We start from the raw sequence: 27,364 nt of genomic DNA on the forward strand, positions 1-27,364 counted from the left end.
CGTTTATTTTCCTATCCCTCGTATTCTTCTTACACACCTTATCCCAGTTAACTAAATCATAACCTTTTTTTTATATCAACTTATCTATGCCACAAAAAGTTTCTCATGAGCTTGTCAATTCACTTCCTGACCCATATAGGCATACTGAAAAAAGATAAGGAATACAGAGGAATAGAACTCAAAACAGAATTTATAAGGGTGATTCTACCCTCGAAAGACAAAACTTTCCTTTCCAGCTAGCCAATCTTTTTTCCAATTTCTCAATCATAGGCATCCAGTCATTCCTCCTCAATTTGCTATGATGTAAAGGAAGACTCAAATATTTAATTGGTAACTCTTCAGTCTTACAGTTCAACAAAATAGCCAACTTCTGATCTTTGGCTCTATACCCAAATAAATTAGAGAGCTCTTTTTTGAATATTAATTTTTAAACCAGAGACTGTTTTAAAGCTATAAAATAAGAACTTTAGGATCATCACATCTTTGTGCTTAGATTTAAGAAAAAGCAATATGTCATCAGCATATTATAAATTGATAATCCCCCTTTCATACATTATCTCCTAAACCAGTGATTAAGCCTTAATTTTTCGCTTTATTTAACATCCTATTTAGCCCATCAGCAATCAAAATAAAAAAGATAAGATCAAAAATGGGTCCCCTTGTCTTAAATCTTTCTTACACTTAAAGTATTTGCCCAAATTACCATTTAAGATAATAGCAGAAGAGCCAGAGTGATAGATTGCATAATCCAGTAAATCCATATTTTAGCAAATCCTCTCCATTTAAGAACATCAGCCAGAAAATCCATCTCACCATTTTCAAAGTCCAACTTTATCATGATTCCTTCAGCCTTCTGCTTTTTAATTCCAAAAATTACTGTTTTTTAATTCCAAAAATTACTTCATGAAACTGACCATACTATACAAAATATATCTGCCCTTAATAAAGGCACTTTGATAGTCAGTGATAAAACTCATCAATCACCTAATAAAGTCTACTAGTGAGGGCTTTGGCGATCATCTTGTAGCTGCAGTTTAGCAAACTAATTGGTCTAAAATCCTCAATTCTATCAGCTCCAGTTTTCTTTGGGATCAAGTAAATCATAGCATAATACAATCTGTGCAGAAAACATTCCTCATTATAGAATGCATTGAACAAATTCACAACCTCCTACTTAATAGTATCCTAGAAGTAATGATAAAACTTCATGCTAAAATTATTAGGCCCACGAGCCTTGTTTTCAGCCATATCAAAGACAGCCTTGTAAATCTCCTCCTCACTAAAAGAATCAATTAAAGCATCAACTTTGTCATCTCCTAATTTATTAGATTTCTAAATCTGTTCAGTCATAGCCAATCTCCAATCATTCATAGTACTAAAGAGATTCTTATAATATTGAGAAATGTGATCATTTATTTTAACCTAATCCACAGTATGCTGGCCATTAATCTAAATGCAGTGAATGCTATTTCTTTTTTTTCTCCAATTAGCCACCTTATGAAAAAAGGTGTTCAAATCCCCTTTAGTAAGCCACATTTGTCTTGACCTTTGTTGCCATTTTAACTCTTCCTCCTTATCCAACTGATAAAGATGAAGCACAACATTCTCTCTTCTTAAAGTTTTTTCTTATCCAAATTTTCGTTCTCTTCCATCAAGTCCAGCTGATGAATTGTTTGAATTAAGCTTCTTTTTTTTAGCCTGATTAGCCTTCCTGAGATTTTTACTCCAGCCTCTCATACTTTGCCTTATCTTTTTTATTTTTTTAGTCCACACTTCAATGGCAAAATTACCCATGGTCTCATGAGACCACTATTTCTTAACAAGTGTCTCAAAGTCAGACTTGCAAAATCAGTGATGGTCCAAGCAAAAAATATTGATACTTGATCTCTATAGCACTAGTATCTACCAATAAAGGAACATAATTAGAATATATTCTAGGTAGGGCTTTAACCACAGACAATTGATAAAGCCCTTCCCAATCTGTGGAAGCAAAGATACTATCTAACAAAGCCATAATTAGTATCTCTCTCATATTAGACTAAGAATATTTCCTTCTGGATAGCTTGAGCTCAATCAATTCCAAATCATTTATCACTTCATTGAACACCCTTCTCTCTTTGTTACAAGATTTTTTTTTCCTTTTCTGTTACTCTCAAATTTGGTGGTATTAAAATCACCCCCCACTAGCCAGAAGTCTCCATTCCAACATTTAAGGTCGTTAAGCTCTGACCAAAGAACTTGCTTATCCTCCCAATCTTGAGGGCCATAAACAGAAGTTAAAGTCTATTTAACTTGATTATCTCTATTTGTCAACATAAATAGTATGAATCTCCCTTTCCTAATCATTCAACTACAATTTATCCTCATTAATACCAATGAGGATACCACCTGAAGCCCCCTCAGAAGGTAGATAAGAGCAATAGTTGATCCTACCACCTCCCATGTTCATCAGCATCTTTTTCTTACACATCTCATGCTTAGTTTCTTGAATATAAAATTCAAATTTTCTTGCAAAATCATTTCTTTTACTCTCTTTGCTTTTTTAGGGATTCTCATCCCTCTGATATTTCACAAAATGCCTTTCATTGTTCACTATTTTGATTCCCCTCCATCTCGTCACTCAAAGAATCCACATACTTTTCAGCTCTTTCCCTCTCAAAGGCTTTCAACATTCTCAAGTTTTCCTTTTGTTCTTCTTGGGAATTACCCAAATTAATACCACAGGTAGAAGCAATAGATAACAATTCTTCATCAGAAAATTTATCAAAATACAAACAATGTAAAAAAGAGTCCTTACCTGATTGTTTCCTCTTCCGGCTCACTATCTCTAGAGATTTTGATTTGCCCACATCCTCTATCTTCTGTTGTATAGACTTCTCCTGCCCTTTTTGTTTTAATATATTTCTGATACTCCTTCTAGTTGGCTGCTGCAGATTACTCTTTCTTCGAGTATATTTCCTAACCACTGGTGAACTAATAGACTGCAGGGGCTCCACATCAAGGATGTTATCATCTAAGTATAGTGTCATTTGCCAATTTTCATAGTCATTTAGCTACATATTCATGTTTTGAATTCCTTCCTCTTCAATATCTTTAGTTTCTCCTTCCGTAGTTTCTCTCCTATCTAAAATCTTTAGCCAAGTTTCTTTTTTAATAAGAATTTTTTCCCATCCACACTTTCTCCAAGATAATCAGTTTCTCATTATCATTGTTGTCTCCCATTTGTGATTCTGGTTCTGGAGAATTAACTGATCAGTCCTCAGTCACTTTTCTATTTCCTTTAATATCTTCCTTTTTATCCCTTTTTTTCTTTTCTTTTTGTCAGGAAAACTTGGTGGTATGTTCCTATCAATATTTAGCTTCTCAGAGGCATTTCTACAAACATCTAGTACAGTATCTCCCATTTTCTCAGTCTTCCATTCAAAGCATTTTTTCAGTCCCATCTTAGGAAATGCTTTCTCTCAGTTTCCCCATTCATTCTTTCTCATCTCTTCAGAGGCGTGCAAGAATGCCCATGGGGATCTAGCCAAAGGATTGCCTTCCTATCACAGGCGTCCAATTGTAGTTGACAGCCTGATGACCAAATTTTTTACACTTGTAGCAGAGAATGCTATTATGATAAGTCGCTGCCCAGTGAGATGATTCATCACACTAAAAACACCTCAATCGTCTCCCTTTTGCCGTCTCAAAGACACGAGGTGAACATTTAGGATTAGGGTTCGAAGTGTCATCTACCAATATATCTTTGTAGAGTGGTTTACTATTTTCCTCCCCCCTATTTCTTGATTCACTTCCTTTCTTGAGGTGTACATCATCAAGAAACTCAGGTCCCTTGTTTTCTTTGTCCAGAGTGGGAATAGTCGGCTCGAATTCTAAAGCATCACGTCTTTTTTGCTAGTTGGATCCATCTCGATTGGGTTGCAATCTAGAATTGCCAACCTTATTTGCTAGGGTTTCACGTTGGGCCAGGCTTAGAGTTTTGAGAGAGTCGAAGGTACTAGAGCCCATCGTATTTTTTATAGCATTGGGAATGAAGGTGTTAGGTCAATATTTTAACCTTGCACCTTAATGAATTTCATCTACATGACTTTACATCAAAAAAGAAAAAAAAATCCAACATCATTTATCAACATATTTTATTTTATATAGTGAGAAACACACTAGAACCTTATCCTCCAGCATTACAAGCTTATATACTTTTATCCACTCTCTCGCAAACTTGGAATTATTATTTCTTACGATAATTGAAGAAAATAATAGAAAGAGGATCATTTGTTGTGAGCCTTAGTCGCTTAGGATTTCTCGTTGGTTCTTCTAGTTCTTCGCTGACGACCATCCAAGGTATTAACCTCCTCCCTACTATTCTCCGCCCCTTGTTGCCATTTTCTCCCAAATTATCTCAATCCCTTTGTGATTTCCTCCACCGCTCCCTCACTTATCTCCCTCTGCCCTAACCTATGCACACCACCCGCAAGCTCTCCTGCCATCGCCCTTCATCACCCATCCTTACTCCATTACTCCTCTCCTCCCACCCTAGCCATCATAGTTTCCATCCCCACCACCCTACAACTTTTCCTCCATAATCATCCTTACCCTCCTCCCTCACCATCCAAAAACATAGATCAGGAAGTTACGGATTGACTACCACTAGTTTCATAATTTTCTATCTATAGTAGAATATTTTAAGATTATTTTTCCTACTACGCGGACTGTTTTCCTACATCCAAGACTGATCGAGTAGCGGAAGCTTGGTTCATATCACTTTCACACTTTCGCTTCGGTCTGCAAACAATGTAACCTAATCTCCATGCTCACTTTGGTTATCGGTGAGCAAACTTCTTGTCCATGAAAAATCTAGGATTCCTTTATACAACACTTTTGGCAAATCTTCATCTCTTCTATGGCTCCTTCTATCCTTGGCCTTCCATCAAGCATAACATAAGGTAGTGGTTTACTAAAGTCCAAGCCGAGTGGATTTCTGATCTCAACCGACCCCTATTGGATGATGAAATTACAAAAGTACTTATGTTGTTTGGTCTTGACAAGCCTCCTAGAGTTGATGTATTAATGCTTGCTTCTTACAAGTGAACTAGCTAATCTTTAAAGCTGATATTTGTGATTTAGTTTAGCGCTTCTTTTATTTTGGTGTTATGGACAAAAATTTAAATAGGACTATTATTGCCTTGGTTCCAAAGAAATATGCTCCAATGTGTGTTGGTGACTACAGGACAGCCCATCAGCTTATGCAACACTACATACAAGATTACTTTAAAAATTATAGCCAATAGACTGAAGCCACTTTTGAGTGGGATTATATCTAATACTCAAAATGTATTTATTCTTGGCCGTCAAATATTAGACAATCATATTCCATCTCAAGCTCAGGATATTATTAATTACATGAAATCCTCTAAACGTTGTACGAGGTTTTCTCTGATAAAAGCTAATCTTTCTCGAGCATTTGACATGATAGAGTGGTCTTGTCTTTGTGATTGTTTGGCATTGCATGACTTCCCGTTGAATTTTATACATCAAATCTACCAATGTATCTCCACTACTTTCTTAACGGTGGACATAAATGGAAGCAAAAGAGGATTCTCCATCCCATCTCGTGACCTTCGTCAAGGGTGCCCTCTCTCACCTTACCTCTTTATTTTAAGTGCTAATTTTATACATCAAGATATTATTAATTACATGAAATCCTCTAAACGTTGTATGGGGTTTTCTCTAATAAAAGCTAATCTTTCTCGAGCATCTAACATGATAGAGTGGTCTTTTCTTTGTGATTGTTTGGCATTGCATGACTTCCCGTTGAATTTTATACATCAAATCTACCAATATATCTCCACTACTTTCTTAACGGTGGACATAAATGGAAGCAAAAGAGAATTCTCCATCCCATCTCGTGACCTTCGTCAAGGGTGCCCTCTCTCACCTTACCTCTTTATTTTAAGTGCTAACTTTTTTTCTATATTATTAGACTAGGGTTTAGCATCTAAAAATATATTTGACCTGCAACTTGCTCATTCTGCGCCTATGATTACTCACTCGTTGCTTGCAGATAATCTTTTATTGGTGGGCAAATCTTCACTATAGGAGGCCATGCATCTAAAAACTATCTTGGACCAGTATTGCTCCTTCTTTAGGTAAGCTCTTAACTTTGACAAGTCGCCAATTCATTTCAATCGACACATTCCCACTCACTCTAAAGCCACAATAATGGAAGCTCTCGGTGTCAAGCCTATGAAGTAGATGTATCAATACCTCGGCTCTCTTCTTCTTTGCCCTCAGTCCAAGTTACAAGCCTTCCATTTCATTTTTTACCAACTTAGGGACAAGTTAGCCATGTGGAAGTCCAAGCTTTTAGTTATGTTGGCCGCCTCATCCTTGTAAAGTCGGTCCTGTTCTTGCTTTTTTACATGTCGATAATTTCCTTTTTGAAATGCCTACTTACGAAACTAGATAGTGTGCTGAGCTCTTTTTAGTGGGGTCCTAGCAAGGATTGGCCTTTATGTTTATGCAAGTGGGATGTTTTCTATCATCCTAAGGATCATAGTGATCTCAGCATTAGATCATTTGCAACAGTAAACAAGTCACTTATCCTCAAATTGGCATGGCGATTAATCTCTTTTGATAGTTTTTTTACTAATATTCCAAAAGCTTAATACTTCCTGCAATCCTCTTTCTAGGAAGCCAATCATAAACAACCCTGTTCATGGGCTTGAAACAACATAATTCAGGCAAAGAAATGCTTCAACTGTATATTACATGGGAAATTAGTTCAGGAGTTCGCATATCTATCACTCAGGACAATTGGCTTCAGGGAATGGATCTCTCGCAGAATACTCTACTCCCTGGTATCTCTCATGTTAGCCACTTGCTCAGCTCCTTGGGTACGTAGAACAGTTGCCTCATCTCCATGATTTTCTCTCTAGACGTGGCCGAGCGCATCCTTTGGTTGTCACCGCCATGTTCATCTTCTCCTACGAGGCATTTCTCTACCCACTCACTCTACATGCTTATGGGTTTTGATACTTGGTCCACTTCTATCTCTTCAGTGGCGCTAAAATATATGTGGCATGCCCTTTGGAAAACTAAGGTTACCTTACCCATAATCCTTGTTTCATTTGGCACTATCCCTCTTAGGCATTACCTAATAAAGAGGCTCTCTCAAGCATCACTTTGTCACTCATTGCATACTAGATGGCTAATCATTGATCTTTTCTGTCATCGTTGTCCCTAACCGGAGGAATCAATAATCCATGCATTATTTGACTACCCATATGCCAAAGCGATTTAGTTTGGGTCTTGGTTATCAGCCAAATATCTTGTCATTATTTGATTCATTGATAACTCTATGTTCTAATTGCAGCTTCAAAGTCCTTCCCTCCACCTTCATTATAATGTGGTCCCTTTGGAAGGAATGAAATGAAAAGTTATTTATAAATCTGCTACACCTCTGGACCTTCTAGTCAGATCCATCTAGCGCAGCATTCCCTCCCTATTAGATCATTTTTTTTGCATTGAACCTTCACTTCCAATGGCTCTTGAAATTGACTAGCTAGACACGATTGAGTCCTCTTCTCTCTGCTGGATGGATGCTAGTTGGCATCTAGGGCTGTCAAGCTTGACGAGCGGCTCAGGCTTGGCTCAGGCTCAGCTCGGTCAGAGTCAACTCGAAATTAATATTGAGTTGAGCCTGAGCTGGAGCTGGTTTGATAGCTTGACTCATCACCCTCACCCATCACGGTCACCCTCCCCACCCTCACCCACCCCACCCTCACCTTTATCCACCAGACCACCACCCATAACCTCACCGTCGTGCGACTGGCCCACCCTTACCCCACCCTTACCCCACCCTCACCCATTCGGCCTCCTCTCTGTCGACCTCCATCGGCAAGCCCTTGCCACCTCCTCCACTCCGTTAGCCTCTATCGGCAAGCCGTCGTCACCTCCTCTCTCTCTCCGGTGGCCTCCATCGACAAGCCGCCACCACGACGCCACCTCCTCCTCCTCTATCAGCCATCTCCTCTAGTGTCTTTCGGTGACCTCCTCCTCCATTAGTGTTGGGCTCAACGTCGGCCTCTGCTTCTTCCTCCACTCCGTCGGCTTCCTCCTCCTCCTCCATTGACCATCTCCTTCAGCCTCATCCTCCATCGGTATGCTTTCGCCTCCTCCTCCATCCATCTCCTACTCCTCCTTCGGCAAGCCACCATCCATGTTGCCACCACCCACGCTGCCATCGCATCATCCTCTAACCAAGGTCAAACTCTGCTTAGACTCAGCTCGGGCTGGGTTAGGCTCAGCTCGAGTTCGGCTCGAGTTGAGCTAAGCCGAGCCTAAGCAGAATTATAAGGCTCGAAAGTTATTTCGAGCCCGCTCAAGCTCATTTACACCCCTATTGGCATCAAGGGGTGGACACAGTCCTTCTTGGAGTTTACCTTTACTCTTGAGCCTCGGATTCTTGACATCTTATCTACCGATTTGTGCGTCGGCCTTGGAGAGGGAGGCTTAGGCTCTCCTAGTTGTCCTCTGCCTCATCCATGAACATGTACAGATTGGGCATGATTGCAAGACAATAGTGGATGCTTTCAACTATACCATGCACGGATCATTTGGCCTGGGATTAGAGAGTGTCATAGTCTATCTACAACACTTGCTTTTGTTACTAAGTGTCTTGTCTACTAGTCAAGCTAACAATTCCCTAGCTCACAATCTTGCTTGTGTAGCCCTTACCTCGTATTTATGAATGGTTGAGCTAGCCCTATCTTTGGTTGTTTCTTACGATTAAATGAATGAAGCTGATGAATGCAGTTTTTCTTAGAAAAAAAAAAACAATAATAAATAATAGAAATTATATCTTAAATGAAATTATCTGGTTGGAACATAAAGTGTGATAGAAGGATATATCTATCTGTATCTCTGTAGCAAGTGACAACAGAAACCATCGGAGACTCACGAAGATGGCTCCTCAAACTCTCCCCCACATCCTCTCCTTCCTCCTCCTCTCCTTCTCCATCTTCTCTAAACTCGGCACCACCACCGAATCCACCGCCAGCTCCATCGCCTTCACCACCCTTGGCCGCAGCCGCTACTTCTTCGACCTCTTCTTTCTCCCCACGTCGCAAAACCCAGAAGAACCCGTCGCCGAGACCCAACTCACCGACGGCTTCTCCGTCAACTACAACGGCTTCTTCCCCTCCCTCTCGTCCTCCCTCCTCTCCTCCCTCCTGTCCTCCTCTCCCCCTTCCTCCATGGACGCCCTCCTCTACGTCAGCGAGCGCAACGGCTCCTCCAACATCTACCTCGACCTCTTCGTACCCGCCAAAGGAGGAGGCTCTTTTCTACTCCCCGCCCGTCTCCAGTTTCCGTTGCTCCGACAAAGCTCCCACCTTTCTCGCGTTTCCATGAAGGATAAGCCTGCCCTGGCCGGGGATGACCTCATATATGTCTCGACACACGAACCTAGTTCGTCTCCGAGGCGGAGTTGGGCTGCCGTGTACTCCACTCATCTTGCTACCGGACAAACTCGGCGATTGACCCCCTACGGCGTCTCCGATTTCAGCCCCGCGGTGTCCCCTTCCGGGAATTGGACGGCCGTGGCGTCGTCCGGGGCCAGGGGGTGGTCAGGAGAGGTGGAGGAGCTCAAAGTTGGGATTTTTGTGTTCCGAACTGCAGATGGCTCGGGGAGGACTTTGGTGGTCGACCATGGTGGTTGGCCTTGTTGGGCCGATGAGTCTACTCTCTATTTCCATCGCCAGAGCTCGGATGGGTGGTGGAGCATCTACCGAGCTAAGATTAGTATCGGGATTGGCGTCTCCCTGGTCTCCGTTGATCGGATTACGCCTCCCGGCTTCCATGCTTTCACTCCGGCGGTGTCCGCTGCAGCTCCGAAACTTATCGCGGTGGCGACGAGGAGGTCAAGTTCGCAATTCCGGCATATAGAGTTAATTGAGGTCGGAGATGGAGGAATAACCTATGTGGAGGTTACTAGGCCAGTTAGGCCTAATTCTCATCATTTCAATCCCTTCTTTTCGCCGGATGCCTCCCGGGTCGGCTACCACCGGTGCAGGGGAAGAAGCAACGGTGGGAGCCCTCCATTATTGTTGGAGAGCATAAAGAGCCTGGCACCTGAGGCCTTCTCGCTGTTCAGGATTGATGGGTCTTTCCCTTCCTTCTCCCATGATGGAAAAAGAATAGCCTTTGTTGGATTACCAGGGGTGTTTGTAGTGAACTCTGATGGCTCTGATGGCCGTCGGGAGATCTTCTCTGGCAACGCCTTCCCGACCGCGTGGGATTGGAAGAGGGAAGGGGTCATCTACACTAGCCATGGTCCTGACTTTGCAACAGAGAGCACCAATGTTGACATAATATCAATCACACTCCATGACGATGATGCCAAGTCTCAACCTTCAATCAAGAAGCTGACCTCCGGGGGCAAGAACAATGCCTTCCCGTCTCCATCTCCCGATGGCAAGTGGGTGGTATTTCGATCAGGGCGGTCAGGGCACAAGAACCTTTACATCATGGACGCTCTCGAAGGGGAGGCCGCAGGGCTCCAACACCTAACCGATGGGCCATGGAGTGATACAATGTGCAATTGGTCGCCTGATGGGGAGTGGATTGCCTTTGCATCAGACAGGGACAATCCAGGCAGTGGGAGCTTCGCCATCTACATGGTGCATCCAAATGGGACTGGATTGAGGAAAGTGGTACACAGTGGAGAGGGAGGGAGGACTAACCATCCCTGGTTCAGTCCCAACTCCAAGAGCTTGGTGTTTACATCAGACTATGCAGGGGTGTCCGCAGAGCCTATTTCAAATCCACACCATTACCAGCCATATGGGGATATATTCATTGCAAACATTGATGGATCAAATATTCAACGCCTTACGCATAATTCTTATGAGGATGGAACGCCGACATGGACTCCTCTCTTCTTGGAACCTACTGATGTTGCAGAGTCCCTGCAAGGTTCGGCACGGTGCAACTTCGATGACTGTCACTGGCTCAACATAAAGGGTGAGGTGACAGAAAGCCTGCATGGTAAGAGCTGCTAATTTTATGGTAATTACTTCTGCTTGCTGTAGCTTATTCAGCAACTTTACTATATTGTGGTGTTTATATGCAGATTTAGGCACTTATAGTTATATGTATGTAAGTAGCTTTGAGTTTATAATGCCTGTTTTATAATGTACTTGGGTAGGAAAGATCGTTTATATGGTAAAAGATATAGATTTCGTACAAAACATAATCTGTGTCACATAGTATTTAGTAGTTGGAACATATATGTTCCTTCCTCCATTAATATGTAGAAGAATGGTTGTCCTTCACTTGTATACTCTCCTCTATATTCAGTAATATTGCTTATATTTCTGCTGATTTATTTGCCATTCCTCATAAACACAAAATTTCTCTGAAAACCTCTATGGCTAAATGTTTAGCAGCTGAGATGTTCTGATAAACTGGTCTTCCTACTATTATTTTAGTTTTTTATTCTTTCTGTTACCCCTACTTTAGTATGGATCATTTGTCCAGAGAGTTGAGAAGATTTCAAAAGAACTTTGACCTTGCAAAGTTAAAAAATTTCAGTATTGTTTGGACTTTGGAGTTTGATCACAGTAATCCTACTTTATTGCTTGATATGCAAGGGAAAGTATACTTGAGAGTATTCTCTTGAAACTATTTGGGGTTGGCTCTGCTTGGTACATATATTCTATAACTGAAAAATTGTACTGTTTCTGGTCATTAGTTAATATATGATGAAAATGTGTTTCATAACTGTCTTGAGTGCTTAATTTCACATTTAGAGCCTAATTTTGTAGTTTGATATATTTCTCTCTCTTTTTGAAATGGAGTTGCTGAATCTATATTCTTTTCTTGCTCTTCCTCTCTGAGTGATGCTATTTTCTAATTGTTCACCTTACCACAACATTACTTTCGTCTGCTTCTTTTTGCTTCTTGATGTTCAACTGGAAGAAAGCTTTATTTGAAAATTGCAGTTCCATAAATTCAGCCATACTTTATGAGAAGCGTTGTGCATTTGATGATGTTTTCATGTCCTCAATGTTGCATGGATCTTCTATAAAACCTTGTAAAAATGAGGATTTCGTGATCAATCCTGGTTGCTAAGTATCCCAGCTGCAGGAAATTCAGATGATTTACTCAACTGAGACAGCAAGTAGTAGTTGGATGTTGTGAGCTTGGTTGAGCTGGACATTGGGTGAATTTAATGCTTCATAAGAACTTATTTTACTCTTTTTCCTTCTATTTTTGGCTCTTTTAGCGAGAGAGAGAAGCAAAAAAAAGTTATGGTGTTCCATAGATGCTGTCAAGTTTAAACCCATATATATATATTCAAAATTTAAGAGCGGGAGTACTCATACAATATGATTCCTTTTAACTATCTAAACATTTGACATTGATTGAAATTCATTTCAAACCGGGTCTAAGCTGAAGTCGGGCTCGTACTCTTTTGCACCCCCTAATTGTTGTAGAGGTTCTTGAATTCATGATTATTTAGATATGAAACCTTGCTGTCATATTAGTTAGGACATCATTTCAAAATCACCGTGTCTTTTTCTTTTCTTATCATTGTCACCGTCCTATATGGATATTTATTATTGGACGTTGACACTTGTCCTATATGGGTAGTTATTATTCAACCACTGTATTTTACTTTAAATGCCTTCAAAATATTTTTGGCTAATTTTACCATAACTTTAGTTAATGAAATAGAGAATATTTCGTAACTTTTCAGTATAAAAATTAAAATACTCTTCATTTGACTTTAAAATTTCTTTCTCAAATTATGTTTTATCTTAACCCAAAAATATATATTCAATAGTATTTCTAATGCATTTTAAGTTAAACGCAGGGATCAAATGGTAAATATCTACATGATAAGATGTAACCAAAGCAAAACTTGGGGTATATTTGAATGGGCCCTTTTTATATATTTCCCTGTTATTTATTACTATTTGAAAAGAGCACGCACCAAGTTATATTTAATTTGTTTTCAGTGTTACTACTATATTATTATTGTAATTATTCGGTTCATAATAAGGTTAAGTACACCACCTCGACCTCTGAAATTATAGCCCATTTTCATATGGACCTCCTTATTTAGTTTGTTAATGTTTTAACCCTCTCAATAATTTAATATATCCCATACATTAAGGAAAAATATTAAAATGATCATCTTATTCTTAAGTTTTCTCTTTTTTTTTAATCTAAAATAAAGGTAAACTAATCCTTAGATGTTTTAAAATTAGTCACGTTTAATTTTTCTCATTTTCTTTTATCTAAAATAAAGGTCAAATAATCCTTAGATGTCTTAAATTTAATCACGTGACGATCATGTGATAATTTTTAATAAAGAAATGAACATATAGTTATAATTAGATCTATGTGAAGAGGCATCCAAGGGTGAATATATCATGAAAAATAAATTAGATCTACATGAAAATAGGTAATAGTTATAATTATCCACTTATAATAACCCACTTCATAGCTTAGCTATGAAGGGACTAGGAAGTAATCCACAAAATTTTAACACTTTTTCAAATAGGAAATTTAATCAATCATTAAATATGCTTCAAACTAATCCCACATGATCTTTGTGCAATCCCTCACATGGTACAAATCCATCACACTATCCAGTAAGAGCAAGATGATGCAGACAAGATCTAAGTTGCATCATACCTTCTGACTATGAAAATGATTCAAAAAGAATCTTGTCAAAGAAGATATTGCCTCAAATCCTTCTAATCTCGGTATATTCAAAGCTATTGATTCATGAATAAGAATCCAAGTAACTCCTTAAGAGTAATTAGAAAACTATCCAATCTAATCTGATCCCTTAATGGCATAATCATTCAACTTGAAGTACTTGAAACCATCTAACAGCATTGGACTTGCAAATTTCTGCTCTTCTGTGACTTCTTTTTCAGCATTACAATATGAAAACATGGGGTGATACAATGAATTCTTAACAGCATATACAAAACTTTCATGTCTACAGCAAGGTAAAATGAATCTCCTGTCGATTGAGTATATGACTGATGTGGTCCCTATACCTTCTCTACTAACGTCTCACATACAAAGGGTTGAGCCTTTTTGTTTTTAAATTTGGGAACCTAAGTAAAAAAAGCTCTACAATTTATATCCGAATAAAAGAATGTAGGTTTTCCTGCATAACATGAATGGCACAACAGAAACTCGGATGCACCTAAGTGGAGAGGGGTTCCATAATTCGTTTTTTATGGTGACCGAAATGATTCCTGAGATCTGAGAGGAATGCCTTCAGCAGGGAAGCCATCCTCATCTGCGTGTTTTGGGAGTCGCACAGAAAGAGATGGGGAAAGCCCTGTCAAGCAGCGCAAAATTTCAGAGAATAATATAGTTGAAGGAACTTGAGCAAAATGGGAGCATACCATCACACATGTCCTTGGTCTTGTGAAGAAGGAATGTCCCAGAAAGAATTGTAACAAAGCCACACATCTCAGTGACAATTTGTGTAGGATTTTGTCTATCCCAGTCCTGCTAGTTAAAAATTCATTAGACACTTTCATAACTACTTCAATTAGTAAGTTGCCTGTCACACTTATCAGTATACAATGATTCCTGCTGTAAAAGTGCACCACCCTTCCCTTTTACTTATGGAGTTTCCAGTATGACAGTGATGATATATATATATATCAGAAACAGTATATGCAGTAACCCATGGTTAAAAAGCATTTAGTAGGAAATAGCAAGCATTGTAAGAAACAAAAGAGACATGTACCAAGTATCTTAGTTTAACTAAGAATTAGGAATGGATCTATGGAAAATGTGCTCAATCAATAAGGAGAAGTTGATCAAAAGGAATGACATGTTTTCCGCACATTTCAATAGTAAAATAGGTAAGACAAGGATAAAAAGTAAGCATACATTCTCTTCTCATTATGCACTTGCATATATATTATTCAGCTATATGCATTTTCTCAACTTCTACTGTTGCTTTATGAACACTTGGCACCTATGCTAAGGAAGATGGTGTTCATTTGATCATGAATCCCAAAAGGTACAGGGAACAAAGGATTTTTTAAATACACCAATATACGAACAAGCCCATGTGAAGTTATATAACCATTGTTTTTTTGGAAAGTATAATTTCCTCTTCAGATTCCATTTTGGGAACAAATGGCTTAGACAGAGGACATTGGAGAAGTGCTACAAGTCCAAGTAGTAGACCATATGTCCATCAGAATGAGATTAACCTTAACTGCTTGATTTTCGAAAAAACCGTCAAATTGAATGGCAATTCTAAAAAGACCTAGCAAGAGTGTATTGAAAAAGACATCATGATGAGTGCTTTCCTGGAGCTTTAACTTGCATCCCAAGTTACTAGTCATGCAAAAAGGTGCAAGTAATTAATGGCAATGAAATTTAGTACAATCATTTAAGCAAGATATGCACAATAAAAAATTAAAATATGAGGGCTGATTAAATTAATAAATTATGCAGAAGAAGTTACCTTGAACATAATTACGCTAGCCAAAATGGTTAATGATGTAAACATTGTATAGTATATGGGTGATACAACTGCCGTATTGAACGTGTCAAGAGCCTGCATTACAAAAAATTATCATATTTAGGTATATCCTCGAGTAATTCAACACACAAACCTACTAATGTCAAGTCTCAATCAAATTAATAAAAATTTAGGTGGTACAATAGAGATAAAGAAACAAAAACCAGAAAGTAATATATATTTATTTCAATTTCTTCAATAGTCAAACAGTAGCAGTAGTTTGTTTAGACTTTAGACAGTCCATGCATCTATATTAATAAGTAAAACATTGCATCTGATTAGAAAGCAACCTAGTTCAGTAAGCTAAGCTAAGCAATCCTCAGGAGATAGCTCTCCAAATGGCCAACCTTACTAGGATAATAGGATTTCAGGGGACTCCTCAAAACATTCAAAATCTATGATAGTATAAATTAGATTAGCAAGGATTTCCAAAAGTGGAAAAACTAGTAATGTGTCACGCTGTTAATAGCTGTATGGAGCACTTCAATTCATATTACGGTTCATTTACATATTACACAAAAAGAATGAGCATTGACTAGACCAATTCATTAGAAGTAGATAGCCCAGGTACTTTTTCAGCGTTCTGTCCTCTATCGTGAGTTTCATAAGTCCCAGTTGAAACAGATAAATTTTGACTAGTACTCAATAATTAAACCAAGACTCTAAGAATGTACATGTTTTGCATCTCTTTTTATCAGAAAAACACAACTTCATTCAAAAGAAATTGACTTTGAGCCTCCATTTGAGATCCATGGATTAGATTCTAAAATGGGTCAAGGCATCAGGTGCTTCTCTCTCCCTCTAAATCATTAAATTTGTGAAATTCTAGATATAGCTTTTAAAACTTGTCAAGAAAGAAGCGATTATCCTATTAGTTTCATCTAATTTCAAGACATATCTCAACAATACTAATATGAAAATCAGCAACATTTTATATGAAAGTAGACATAAATATCACCTTGATGTATAAAAAATTAAAAAGAACAGCGAGTAATGATTTCTAGATTTTTATCTTTTAATCTTTTTTACAATTTCTAATTTGAGGAGTATCTGGCAAAAACTTATAGGGAAACTAGAAGACATCAAATCTATTGGAAACAAAACTCTAGGAGACCTCCAAAGCTGAAAATGGTACTTGAAATCTTGACTTAGTATCAAATAGCTATCCAACATTCTTATGTACAAGGCTCAGAACATAAAGATGCAGACATAAATAGAACTTGTAGAAAAGAATACATGGAAAAAAAAAAAAGTGATGGAACAAGTACTAGGAAGTAAGACAATGAAATTCTTAATTGAATAGTTACAAGAAACCAACCAGTAAGCTTTTGCTAGCAATGTCAGAGTGAGAAAGAAAAATAGTGAATAATTTCCTGAAGAACAGTAGAGCATGATGTGCTAGCTATTTGTTGCCAGTGAGATTAAGCTCAGTTAGTCAGCAGCATCAAATGTGAAGGGAGAATCCCAGTTACAAATCCTTCAGCAGTATATTTTTGTAGTATGAGAATTCATTCCTGTTGCACCATTTGTGCCATTTTAAGGGCCTATGGTGGCATTTGGTTCGGGTCCAAGGATTTCCCTTGAACCCAGCCAGGCAACAGTAATCATATTTAATAACCAAATGGTACTTTATCTCTAGCCATTTTCAAAAGGTGAGAGGAGAAAGAAAAATAAAATGAGGCTAAGTTTGAATTATTCTCAAATTATAAATTTACCCCTAAAATGACTTGCACTAGTCTTTTACAAATTTAACAATAATATTCTAGTACTAACATCTTTAATTTCTCTCCAAAACTAATTTTTCACTTTTTCATGTCACATCAAATGTAATAATAATAACCCTATTTCAAATCATCTTATATATCTACAATTTTCTTCCAAAATGGATACATTTTCACTCTTTCATATCACATCAAAGATAAGCATGCAACCACCTTTATTAGTAAAACAACAATCACTTTTATAGGTAAACCCACAACTACAACAAAGATAAGTCTGCAAGCGGCCTTGTAAGCATGCAACATCCTTACTAAGCATGATAATCGGGTTTTGTTATGATGAATTATTAGGATTGTAATTTTGATATTGTATAAGTTTTGAGTTGGAAATGTATTATTTTGTTTGTATGAATGTATGATACACTTTTTGAAAATTGAAATTTTGTTCTAAACTCAATTGGATGGGTTTTATTATGATGAATTATTAGGATTGTAATTTTGATATTGTATGAATTTTGAGTTAAAATATGTTATTTTATTTGTGTAATACACCATTTATATATAATAAATTAGTAAATATTAAATTTTATATAGGATTTATATTAAACGGGTTAGACGGGTCGTGTTAACGTGTCGGGTTAACACGACCCGTTTAAGTATACGGGTTAGACGGATCGTGTTAGCGTGTCGTGTTAACTTGACCCGTTTATTAAACGGGTTAGGCGGTTCGTGTCGTGTTACCCGTTTATTAATCGTGTCGTGTTTGTGTTTACTAAATGCAACCCGTTTATTAATCGGGTCGTGTTCGTGTCAAGGTAATGTTGACCCGACTCGAATCTGACCCGACCCGAACCCGCTTAACCCGACCCGAACCCGCTTAACCCGACCCGAACCTGCTTAACCCGACCCGATTGCCACCCCTAACTGTTGGTTGTTGGTAGTTGAATTGATGTATGGATTTTGAATTGAATTTATGGTTAAAGGCTTAGAATTGTTATTTTTGTGTTGTATAAGTTTGAGTTGAAAGATATTATTTGTTTGTATAATGGACCATTTATGTAGAGTAAATCATTAAATATTGATTTTTATATGGGTATATATTATTTGTGTTGTGTTATTGTGTTGTGCTAAATAGGTTAGGGTGTCGTGTTATTAGTATTGTATTAAACATGTTAATGTGTTATGTTAAATAGGTTATCTTGTCGTGTTAACACTACTCGTTTATTAAATAGGTTACACGGGTTGTGTCGTGTTCAAGGTTCCAAAAATCGGTATCGGTATCGGGATCGGGATTGGCCGTCCAGAAAAACGATATGTATCGGCCGCCTGTATCGGATTGGACTATTTTAATTAAATAAAATTCTAAATATTATTAAAAATGTTGAGAAATTTCTAAAAATTATAAGAAAATAAGAAATAATAATTACTCACATATAAAGCCTAAAAAATAAAAATCTCTCTTCCTCCCTCTCTTCTTTACTATCACTCTAACTATTAGTCTGAAATATTCATTCTCTCCCATACTTTTTTTTCCCTATCTTTCTCTCTCTCTCTCTTTCTCACCCTCTTTTTTTTATCTTTTCCTCTCCCTCACTCTCTCTTCCTTTTTCTCTCTCTCTCACCCTCTTTTTTTTTAATCTCTTTATCTCTCTCTCTCTCTCTCTGACAGCTGCTGCAGCTAGCTGCTATGTGTGTGTGTGTCTCTCTCTCTCTAACAGCTGTTGCAGCTAGCTGCTGTCAGCAGCAGCTGTCACAGTAGCAGGCAGCTGTCTGCTGCTGCAGGTGGGTGTACAGGCCGAAACCAGCCGATCCCGGCTGGTTTCGGCCTGGATCGGGATCGGCTATAGCCGATCTTGATCTGTTTCGACTGATCCCACTCGGGATCGGCCGAAACTGGAATCTTTGGTGGTGTTACCTATTTAATCAAATGAGTTATGTTCGTGTCTACCAAATACAACTCATTTAATAATCGGGTCGTTTCTTGTCGAAATGAATTTGACCGGACTCGAACCCACTTAACACTACTCGATTGCCACCCCTACGCAAAACACCAAAATTTCTCAAACTAAGTTTATCTATAGTGCATTCCAATGATATCAAAGTGTGCAAGGGTATTTCAATAAACACCGAAGAGACGAGATTAGGGTTTTCCTTGTGCCATATAAAAGGATCACCCTCCTTATCGACTCGATTAGCCTACTAGGTTTTTCAAAGGGGCGTTTGAATACACCAACCTTACTTCTATGATAATTTTCTTCTAGGCTTTCCATTCTCTCCTATTGATACGATTGTATCTCGAGCTTCTCTTCCATGTGCTTGGCTTAGAGTAAAACTCTTGTTGTATCCTTTTGTTGTTTCTTGGTTATCCTGTGGGCCTCACATAATCTCATGTTTGGTATGAAATTTATAAACGAGATTAGGAGTTTGGACCAAATATCATATCCCCCAAAAAGGGGATATAGCATCTCACGTTAGAGGATGAGATGATATATATCGAGTGGAGGGATAAGAGCTTTATTCCTATATTATCCTTATATAAGAAATAATAAATTTAGATATATAAATAACAACCTAACAATCTTAATTACTCAAATCTTATTTTTATAATTTTTATTATTTTTAGTATTTTATATTTTGTATTTATTTAAAGTATTGCCATATTAGATAAATTTACATTTTTTTTATTATTAAACATTTTTATATTAACTTATTCTATTATTTGTATTACTTTTGGTTTTAAATGATTAATTTTGATAATTAACATAATATAATTTAATGATATAATTTAAGATTGAGATAATTAACAATAATTTAAAATAGTAAGGCATTACTAATTTTCTTTATTGAGGATAATAATATAATTTTGTTTAATTATCCCATATATAGTATTGTATAAATCAAATAATAGATTAAAATTGTAATATGGGATTAGTAATCTTAAGAAACATATTATCTCTTAGGATAAGCTTAGGGATGACTCATCCTCTCTTATCTAATCCTACAACCAAACGCACCATTAGTGTCTTGTCCAGCACATTTGCATATTAGCTTTGATGATAAAGAAAGAAATAAGAAAAGGTATCAACTTATTTTTAAAATACGTTATAAGTATCAGCATATGTATCACACCATGTAAATCCTACATAAAACTAATTTGAGCTTTTAAACCTCTTACTAAAATAGTAATTGTATACATCAACATGAATATCTACCCTCATATTCTTTTCTTCTAAAACTTAATCAAAACATGTATACATCACAGCCATAGTTCAGTCTTCTTTCCATAAAAGATGCAACTTCTTACAATTCTTACAAGATCTTTTTCCCTTACAGATCCTATTAGAATTTATGTCACAACTATATTATTTCTACAATTTATAAAAGAAGCCCTCCCACAAGATCAACATTTAAGTTACAAATTCATTTCTCATCTTTAGAAATCAAGAGAAATCTCTCTTAGAGGCATATGAGCTTTGTTAAGTCTCAATGTTCATCTAGTTTCAAGAAGCATATACTTATCATGCCAAAGGTTAAAGAATTCCAATATGATAGTCACCTATGTTGCAGGCATATGAAAGAAAGGAGTGATCAAAGAAGACACACCTATGTATATTTTTGGGGTCATATTTTATACAAATGAGAATAGGCCAATAAATATCTTCTGATGGAGATGAAATCATGAAAGATCACATTACCTTGTTAAGATAGTTCATTTGGGTAATAATACATGCAAGTACAACTATAGTGAAAGCCCATGTTTGTGGATAAATTAGCTGATTCATTCCAGAAAATGTCAGCTTCAAAGCTATTCCAAGAGCTTTAACACTCATGACCTGCCAAAATTGGGAGTGACAAAAATGTGAAATTTGCAACTTACCCAGGAACACAAGGACAAGATAATAAGGATAAATTATGGACATAGAGAAATACATACCGATAGAGAACCTACAAGAGAACAAACACCAATGTACACCATGATATGTGTCTGTCCATAATGTGGGATATAACGAAATATAAGTATGAAAACTGCCACAAGTACAGTTGCTGCATATAAAAGAAAAGCTGCAGGAAGCACGAATTTTCGTCTTAGCAAGTTGCAAAAGAATCTGACCAAAAAAGGACAGGAATGATGCCAAGCTAGGCAAATGTTCTCTGTGATAAAATAAAGGGGCAGGATAACAGCCAAAACCTGGTTCAGTAGCAAGATCCCATACTTCCGTCACAGACTCAATCTCACGCTCCTGAGGAGCATGGAGAACAATAGTTGTTGATCCCACAACACAGAGTACACAGCCAAGAATCCCAAATATATGTAGCCTCTCCCGAAGAATAATGTGTGCAAGGGCCGCACTACAGTTTATAGTTATTAACATATGAGAGAATGAACCATGAGGAGACAAAAAAAAAATTGAAGGAAAATATGACCATCAATTCAAGTTCATGCCTGACGATAATGCTAAGTGCACCAAGAGGAGTGACCAAAATAGCTGGTGCAAATGCATAAGCAGCAAAATTGGCAACTTCCCCAACAATCACTGTTATGTTAGACAAAACTTATTAGCCTTTACTTTTTCAGGAAGATATACTAACTCACACTCACCAAAAAAGTCAAAAGTTTAGTAACAAGAGTTGAGCACTGACTTGTAATCATCCCTGCCCACCAAAGAGGCTCATACAAATAAGAGTAGCCCCCGACTCCTGTTAAAAGTGAAATGTCAATTATTTCCAATTTCACAAGCCAAGAGAAAAACATTAAGAAATCAATAATTGCAGGATTCCTGACTTTAAGAAGTCACATACCAATGCTCTTGGTATGAATCAAGGAAAGGAATGGAAGGAGAGTAGAAGTCAAACAAGAGACACCTTAGAACCATTAACAACTAGATATTTATATGAAAGAAATAATGCATCAAGTTCCTGTGCTTCAGACCATGAAGGCATTTGGAAAACAACAGAAACTGTTGTACTCAGTACTTAAGATTTTCTTTTCCAAGATATAGTCTGCTTCCTTATTTTAACGCAATTGCATAAGTAGCTTAGTATGTAGCTGTGTCAAATGCAAGGATCAAGTCATGGTATGGGCACATGTTGACCACTGGGCATATGCTTCGCACAACCTGCCACAATTCAGGCACAGTGCCGGTTTGACACTGATGGATCAGTAAAGTCAGCATGCTTTGACATAGAGAACCTTAAAATTTGAAACATTACCAAATGTATTTTTAAATAAAAATACACTATCAATTGATGTTTTCATTACAGTTTCATGCAAACAGATTAATTCTGACAAAACACTGCCAACAGGGAAGCCAATTTGGGAAATCTGTTTGCCCCAATTCTAGCTAAAACTTCTACATAAAAGTAAATAGAATTTGTTTGCAATGTATCATAAAATGGTCGATATATAAGACTCAATAGTTGTCAAGATTACTAATATCTTTTTAAAGCTTCTGCTCCAAGTAAATAATAAGATATATTTCAGATGAATTTGTACGAGAGCTTCAATTAAAAGAAACCTGCATTTGATTTTCAGATTTCAAATTTGAGTTGAGCAGATGGGCAAACTTTAGTTTTCCCAATTTGGCCATAAACTCCAGCAGAAATTCAGAAGAATTGCATGAGATCTCTCCTATGAGAAAATATCTCGTATCCATCAGCCTGGACGATGATCATTAATTTACTTATTTAAGTCTTATTTATCCAGTACTGTAATTCTTGACAACAGATTGGGACATTTCATTTTCCCTAAATGTACCCAAAGGTCAAAACAATTTCTTCTATCCCTCTTGCAATTATTTGAGTTGTTTATGAGAATGAGCAGTGACTCCAAAGCTGCTTTCAGCTTAAAATAACCTTTTATAGAGCAAGGTGAAGAAGGAAGGGCATCATGGATGCTATTCATACTCATAATACCTGCAACAATGTTAATGGAGTAACATGGCAATCCATGATCAAAGTATAATGACAAATCTTTTATTGTGATCAGGTGAAGATCGTAATGTTATTGTTGAAAGAAAAAACACTAGAAAATCACATAAAAAAGACCTTCTCAACAATACTACTCGCATCTACAAAATTAAGTAGTTCACATAAACATATGCTTCTAAGTCTAAGTATTATGATACGATACAATGCTGATGTGATCTTTTAAATAGTTGTTCAGCAACATAAGACTCCAGGCACACATATTTTGTTAGAAAAAAATGATTTGATTTCTTTTTTCTTTTTCTAAATAACAAAGATATGCATCCAAATTATTTGCATTCATCCCACATGTACTATTTTCCGTCATTCATCTCTCTGCACTATAAAATGTCCACCAATAAGAGGGTCAGAGAACCTAGCCCTCCACTAGTAAGGAATGAAGAAATTATTTTGTATTGTTCCTAGACAAATCCTTTTTGGTTTTAGACTTTTAGTCTACCTATCCTTGTCTTATCCGATCATACAATGCAGTCTCCATAGAACAACTCTAGACCAACTTTGAAGCTGAATTAACCCTTTTAAATCATTAGACAACAGACTCCAGTGATGTTATTATATTAGAGTTATACATCACCGCAATAGGCAAACATGCAATTACTTCTCAACTCCTTCTTTCATTGAGTCCTTTATCATCAGAAATATAATTTTCGTCTAATGACAAATTAAAGGGTGGTAATCTGCAACTTGAAAGACAAGAATAAGGGAAAATGCTAAATTTCGGAATGTACATTCATCCTGAAAATATGGTAAAGAGCTCAATGTACATTGTGGTCAACACAGTACTGAATCTCAGATCTTGGTTTATCATTGCTCAGGACTTCATTGATAGTGACTCCTATCAGTTCCAAGTGGGTACTATATTCCTCATTTTCTTGATAAAGTCCCTTTTCCCTTATTTTACTTGCCCAAACCTCTCCAATAGTTTGTACAATCAATTGCGTAGAGATAGAAAAGGTTTCAAATACCTTTACGTGTGGTGACTTCAATTAGTTTCAAGTTAAGATTCCAAATTCGCAACACAAGATTGCATTTTGATCAAGATGTAACGCACTACATCAGTAAAAATTTACAAAATTTCCCAAAAAACACTAAAGAAAAGAGAGAAATTACACCGACCTGCTCTAACTCCAGAAGCGCCCGCCTTCTTCAACCCTTTCTTCTTCACGATAAAGCTGGCCCCAATAAAAGAGCTAGACGAGAGCGCGAGGATGAGCCCTTTGATGTTATCGGATGACATGCCGGTGTACGACAACACCCAGCTCGCCCCAGACCCCTCCGCCGCGGGCGCCATGGAAGAAGACCGAAGCAAGTCCTTACCAGTCGAGATCCAAAACCCCTCTTCTAATCCGATCCCTTCCCCGTCAGATCCAACGGCTTAGCCATGGCGGCGGCCCATCGGCCCCTAGATACGCTGTCTGAGGCGGCAGCGCACGCGGCGACTGGTCGGCGCTGCGGTCGTCGGCGGTAGCGATCGGAGATCTCGCGGCGGTAAGGAAGCCCCGGATTCCTACTAGTTACGTACTGGCGGATCGAGATTCGGGAGAAAGAAGTCGTCGAGAGGAGACGACGAGAATTAACGCGGGGGAAAAGAATTTAGTAATCGGATAAGGAGTCATTATCGCACTTATTCTACGGATATGATATGATAAAAGGGGTGGATAAGTTGAGTTATTCTCGAGAACAGGAGGGCGTGCTCCACTGGCTGTCGTCACGTCGAGAATTAGAATTAATTAATTAATTAATTAATTAATGCTTTCAACGGTTCGCTACCAACATAAGGAACAAGTGGGAACCGAATTAAATTTATAATTATTAAATTCGGGTCATAAACGAATTGACTCCCTACCCCCAAATTAATATATATTTAAATTAAATCGCGATGGGTCGTCTCAATCTGTTTATGACCTAATTATTTATTTATGATCCCACAATAGTTCATTTATGACATGATTAATCTGTGTACACTTGAATCATGGGGATGATTTGCATCTTAATTGCATCTCTAACCTATCATCAACCTTCTTTATCTTAAAGTCCTAACACTGTTAAACCCCTTCACTCTTTAAAGACCTGCTCACTATGTTCTACTAACATGGCCTTTCATCGAAAGCAAAAATATATTGCAGTTTAAGGTAATAGAATAGTCATCACTTGATGCATATTTTTAGTGCACACATTAAAGCTCGATGGAATGACACTGTAAACCTCTAACTTTTACTTATAATTTTCTTTTGCTAGCTAAGTTTGATTTTTTTCTTTTTCAAATTAATGTTTGTGCATTTCTTCGTTGTCCGGCCGTGAACTATAAAGCTACTGTAATCAATCTCCCAAATTATTCATTCTATTACGATATGTCAATAAAGCATCTAAAATTAATTAATTTATATAAATACTAAGATGTCCAAAAATACTAATTATCCAACCTTTATAATATATCTTGTCTTACTTTAGCTCAACTCACATCTTTAACCTTGCAATTTAATTAAAAAAATTTAAAATTTTATAACTATAATAGAATTATCAATCCTATAATCATTATCTCTCAATTAGATATCTTTATTTAAAAACTCAAATGCAAACTTGTAAGTATTACAATTATTAAGATCAATCTCATTATTCTAAAAGACTCGTTCAATAACTTCTCATAATAATTTAACATGTAAGCCAATGGTTATATAAATGCTAATATAGTCATTTTCTATACATCACTATATGTCGCCGAGCCGAGCACTGTAGCAATTAGTGGGAGAAGAATCGAGGAAGAGGAAGAAGAAGAAGAAGAAGAAGAAGAAGAAGAAGAAGAAGAAGAAGAAGAAGAAGAAGAAGAAAAAAAAAAGAAGAAAAGAAGAAGAAGGAGAAGAGAGTAAGAGAAGAAGAGAAAGAGGAAAGGAGGGAAGGAGGAGCTGGGCCTACGGGGAGGGGCTTGGCCCCTATTGGCCAGCCAATAGCTAATCTCTTGTCGACATCTCGGTTCCGGCAAACCCGATAGAGAAAGGGAATGAGAGAGAAGGGCTCACTAGCGCCGGTGGAGGTGGTGGCGGCAATAAGAGTGAGAGAGAGAGAGAGAGAGAAAAGAGAGATGATAGTGAGAGGAGACAGAAAAAGAGAAGAGAGAGAGGCGGTGGGGGATGGAGGATGGCGACGACTATGGCGGTGGAGAGGCCCGCCACGCCAGCTGGCCTAGCCAAGTTAGCCGAGTAGGCAGCTGGGGGCGCATGGCCCCCTCAGCGCATGCCAGCCCAGCTTAGCACGAGGTCGGCCACGTCATGCCATGCAATTTTTTTTTACAGGTTGTTATAGTTTTGATTAAAAATTTTAGGATGCTCATAGATTTTCTTATAAAATGTAATTTTTAAATAATAGTATGTTAATTATGCTATTTGGATTATCTTAGAGTTGGACCCTTCACCACTTTATATATCTTCTTTTTTTCATTTATGGTATCTCTACATGTTACGTATCAGATTTGGACCAACTCAAATGTAAGAAAATTATAAAAATTTAGATGGTGGTATTCTCATGAGATAGGGTTCTAATGACTCTAGTTTCACATCATTTGAATATCTAAATGAAAATATATAATTAAAATAGTGGAGAAAGGACATAATAGGGTATAATAGTAAATATCCGATGTTGTGGTGGTCATCGGAGGCGGCTGACGGTCGTAAAGTAGAGTGACTACTGGTGGAGGAAGGTAACTAGGTTTCAAAGATCGAAATGCTTCTACGGCTGTGACATATATTCCTAGAAAGATAAAGACGATCTAACAGCTACAGGAAAAAAATGCGAGATAATAAAATAATTTAACTCAAATGACCATTCTCGATTCCCCTTAATCAACACATAACCACTCCTATTTATAGGAGTAAAAATTTGATCTAACCCGGTTCGCATCATGAGACATGATCTTGATGAATAACATCCCATTGTAACGAAGAGAGTGTATGGGATGTTTATAAAACTTATTATATACTTTATTGCTTACACTAATTACAAATAGTTTTTTTTTTATTTACAGATTAAATGTGGTGTATTTCTATTAGAGTAGGAAGACTGTACATGACTAAGATTTTCGTTTGATTTTATA

General features: G+C 37.5%; 2 protein-coding genes across 2 annotated transcripts; one reads left to right on the plus strand and one right to left on the minus strand.

The window, feature by feature from the left end:
* Positions 1-8,879: 8,879 nt before the first annotated feature.
* On the plus strand, positions 8,880-11,382 carry LOC140795073 (uncharacterized). Its single transcript, XM_073147440.1, has one exon. The coding sequence runs from the start codon at positions 8,964-8,966 to the stop codon at positions 11,058-11,060; it is 2,097 nt and encodes a 698-aa protein (XP_073003541.1). The 5' UTR covers positions 8,880-8,963; the 3' UTR covers positions 11,061-11,382.
* Positions 11,383-13,910: 2,528 nt separating this feature from the next.
* LOC140795512 (probable magnesium transporter NIPA4) lies at positions 13,911-24,916 on the minus strand. Its single transcript, XM_073148121.1, has 9 exons — positions 24,394-24,916; positions 21,934-21,990; positions 21,737-21,827; positions 21,482-21,642; positions 21,227-21,354; positions 20,988-21,125; positions 15,518-15,610; positions 14,436-14,541; positions 13,911-14,368 (listed from the first exon to the last, which is right to left on the minus strand). The coding sequence occupies exons 1-9, from the start codon at positions 24,566-24,568 to the stop codon at positions 14,262-14,264; spliced, it is 1,056 nt and encodes a 351-aa protein (XP_073004222.1). The 5' UTR covers positions 24,569-24,916; the 3' UTR covers positions 13,911-14,261.
* Between the last annotated feature and the right edge of the window lie 2,448 nt (positions 24,917-27,364).

The sequence above is a fragment of the Typha latifolia genome, chromosome 9 (genome assembly GCF_019914945.1).
Source record: "Typha latifolia isolate L0001 chromosome 9, TyphaL0001v2, whole genome shotgun sequence".
NCBI classification, from domain to species: Eukaryota; Viridiplantae; Streptophyta; class Magnoliopsida; order Poales; family Typhaceae; genus Typha; species Typha latifolia.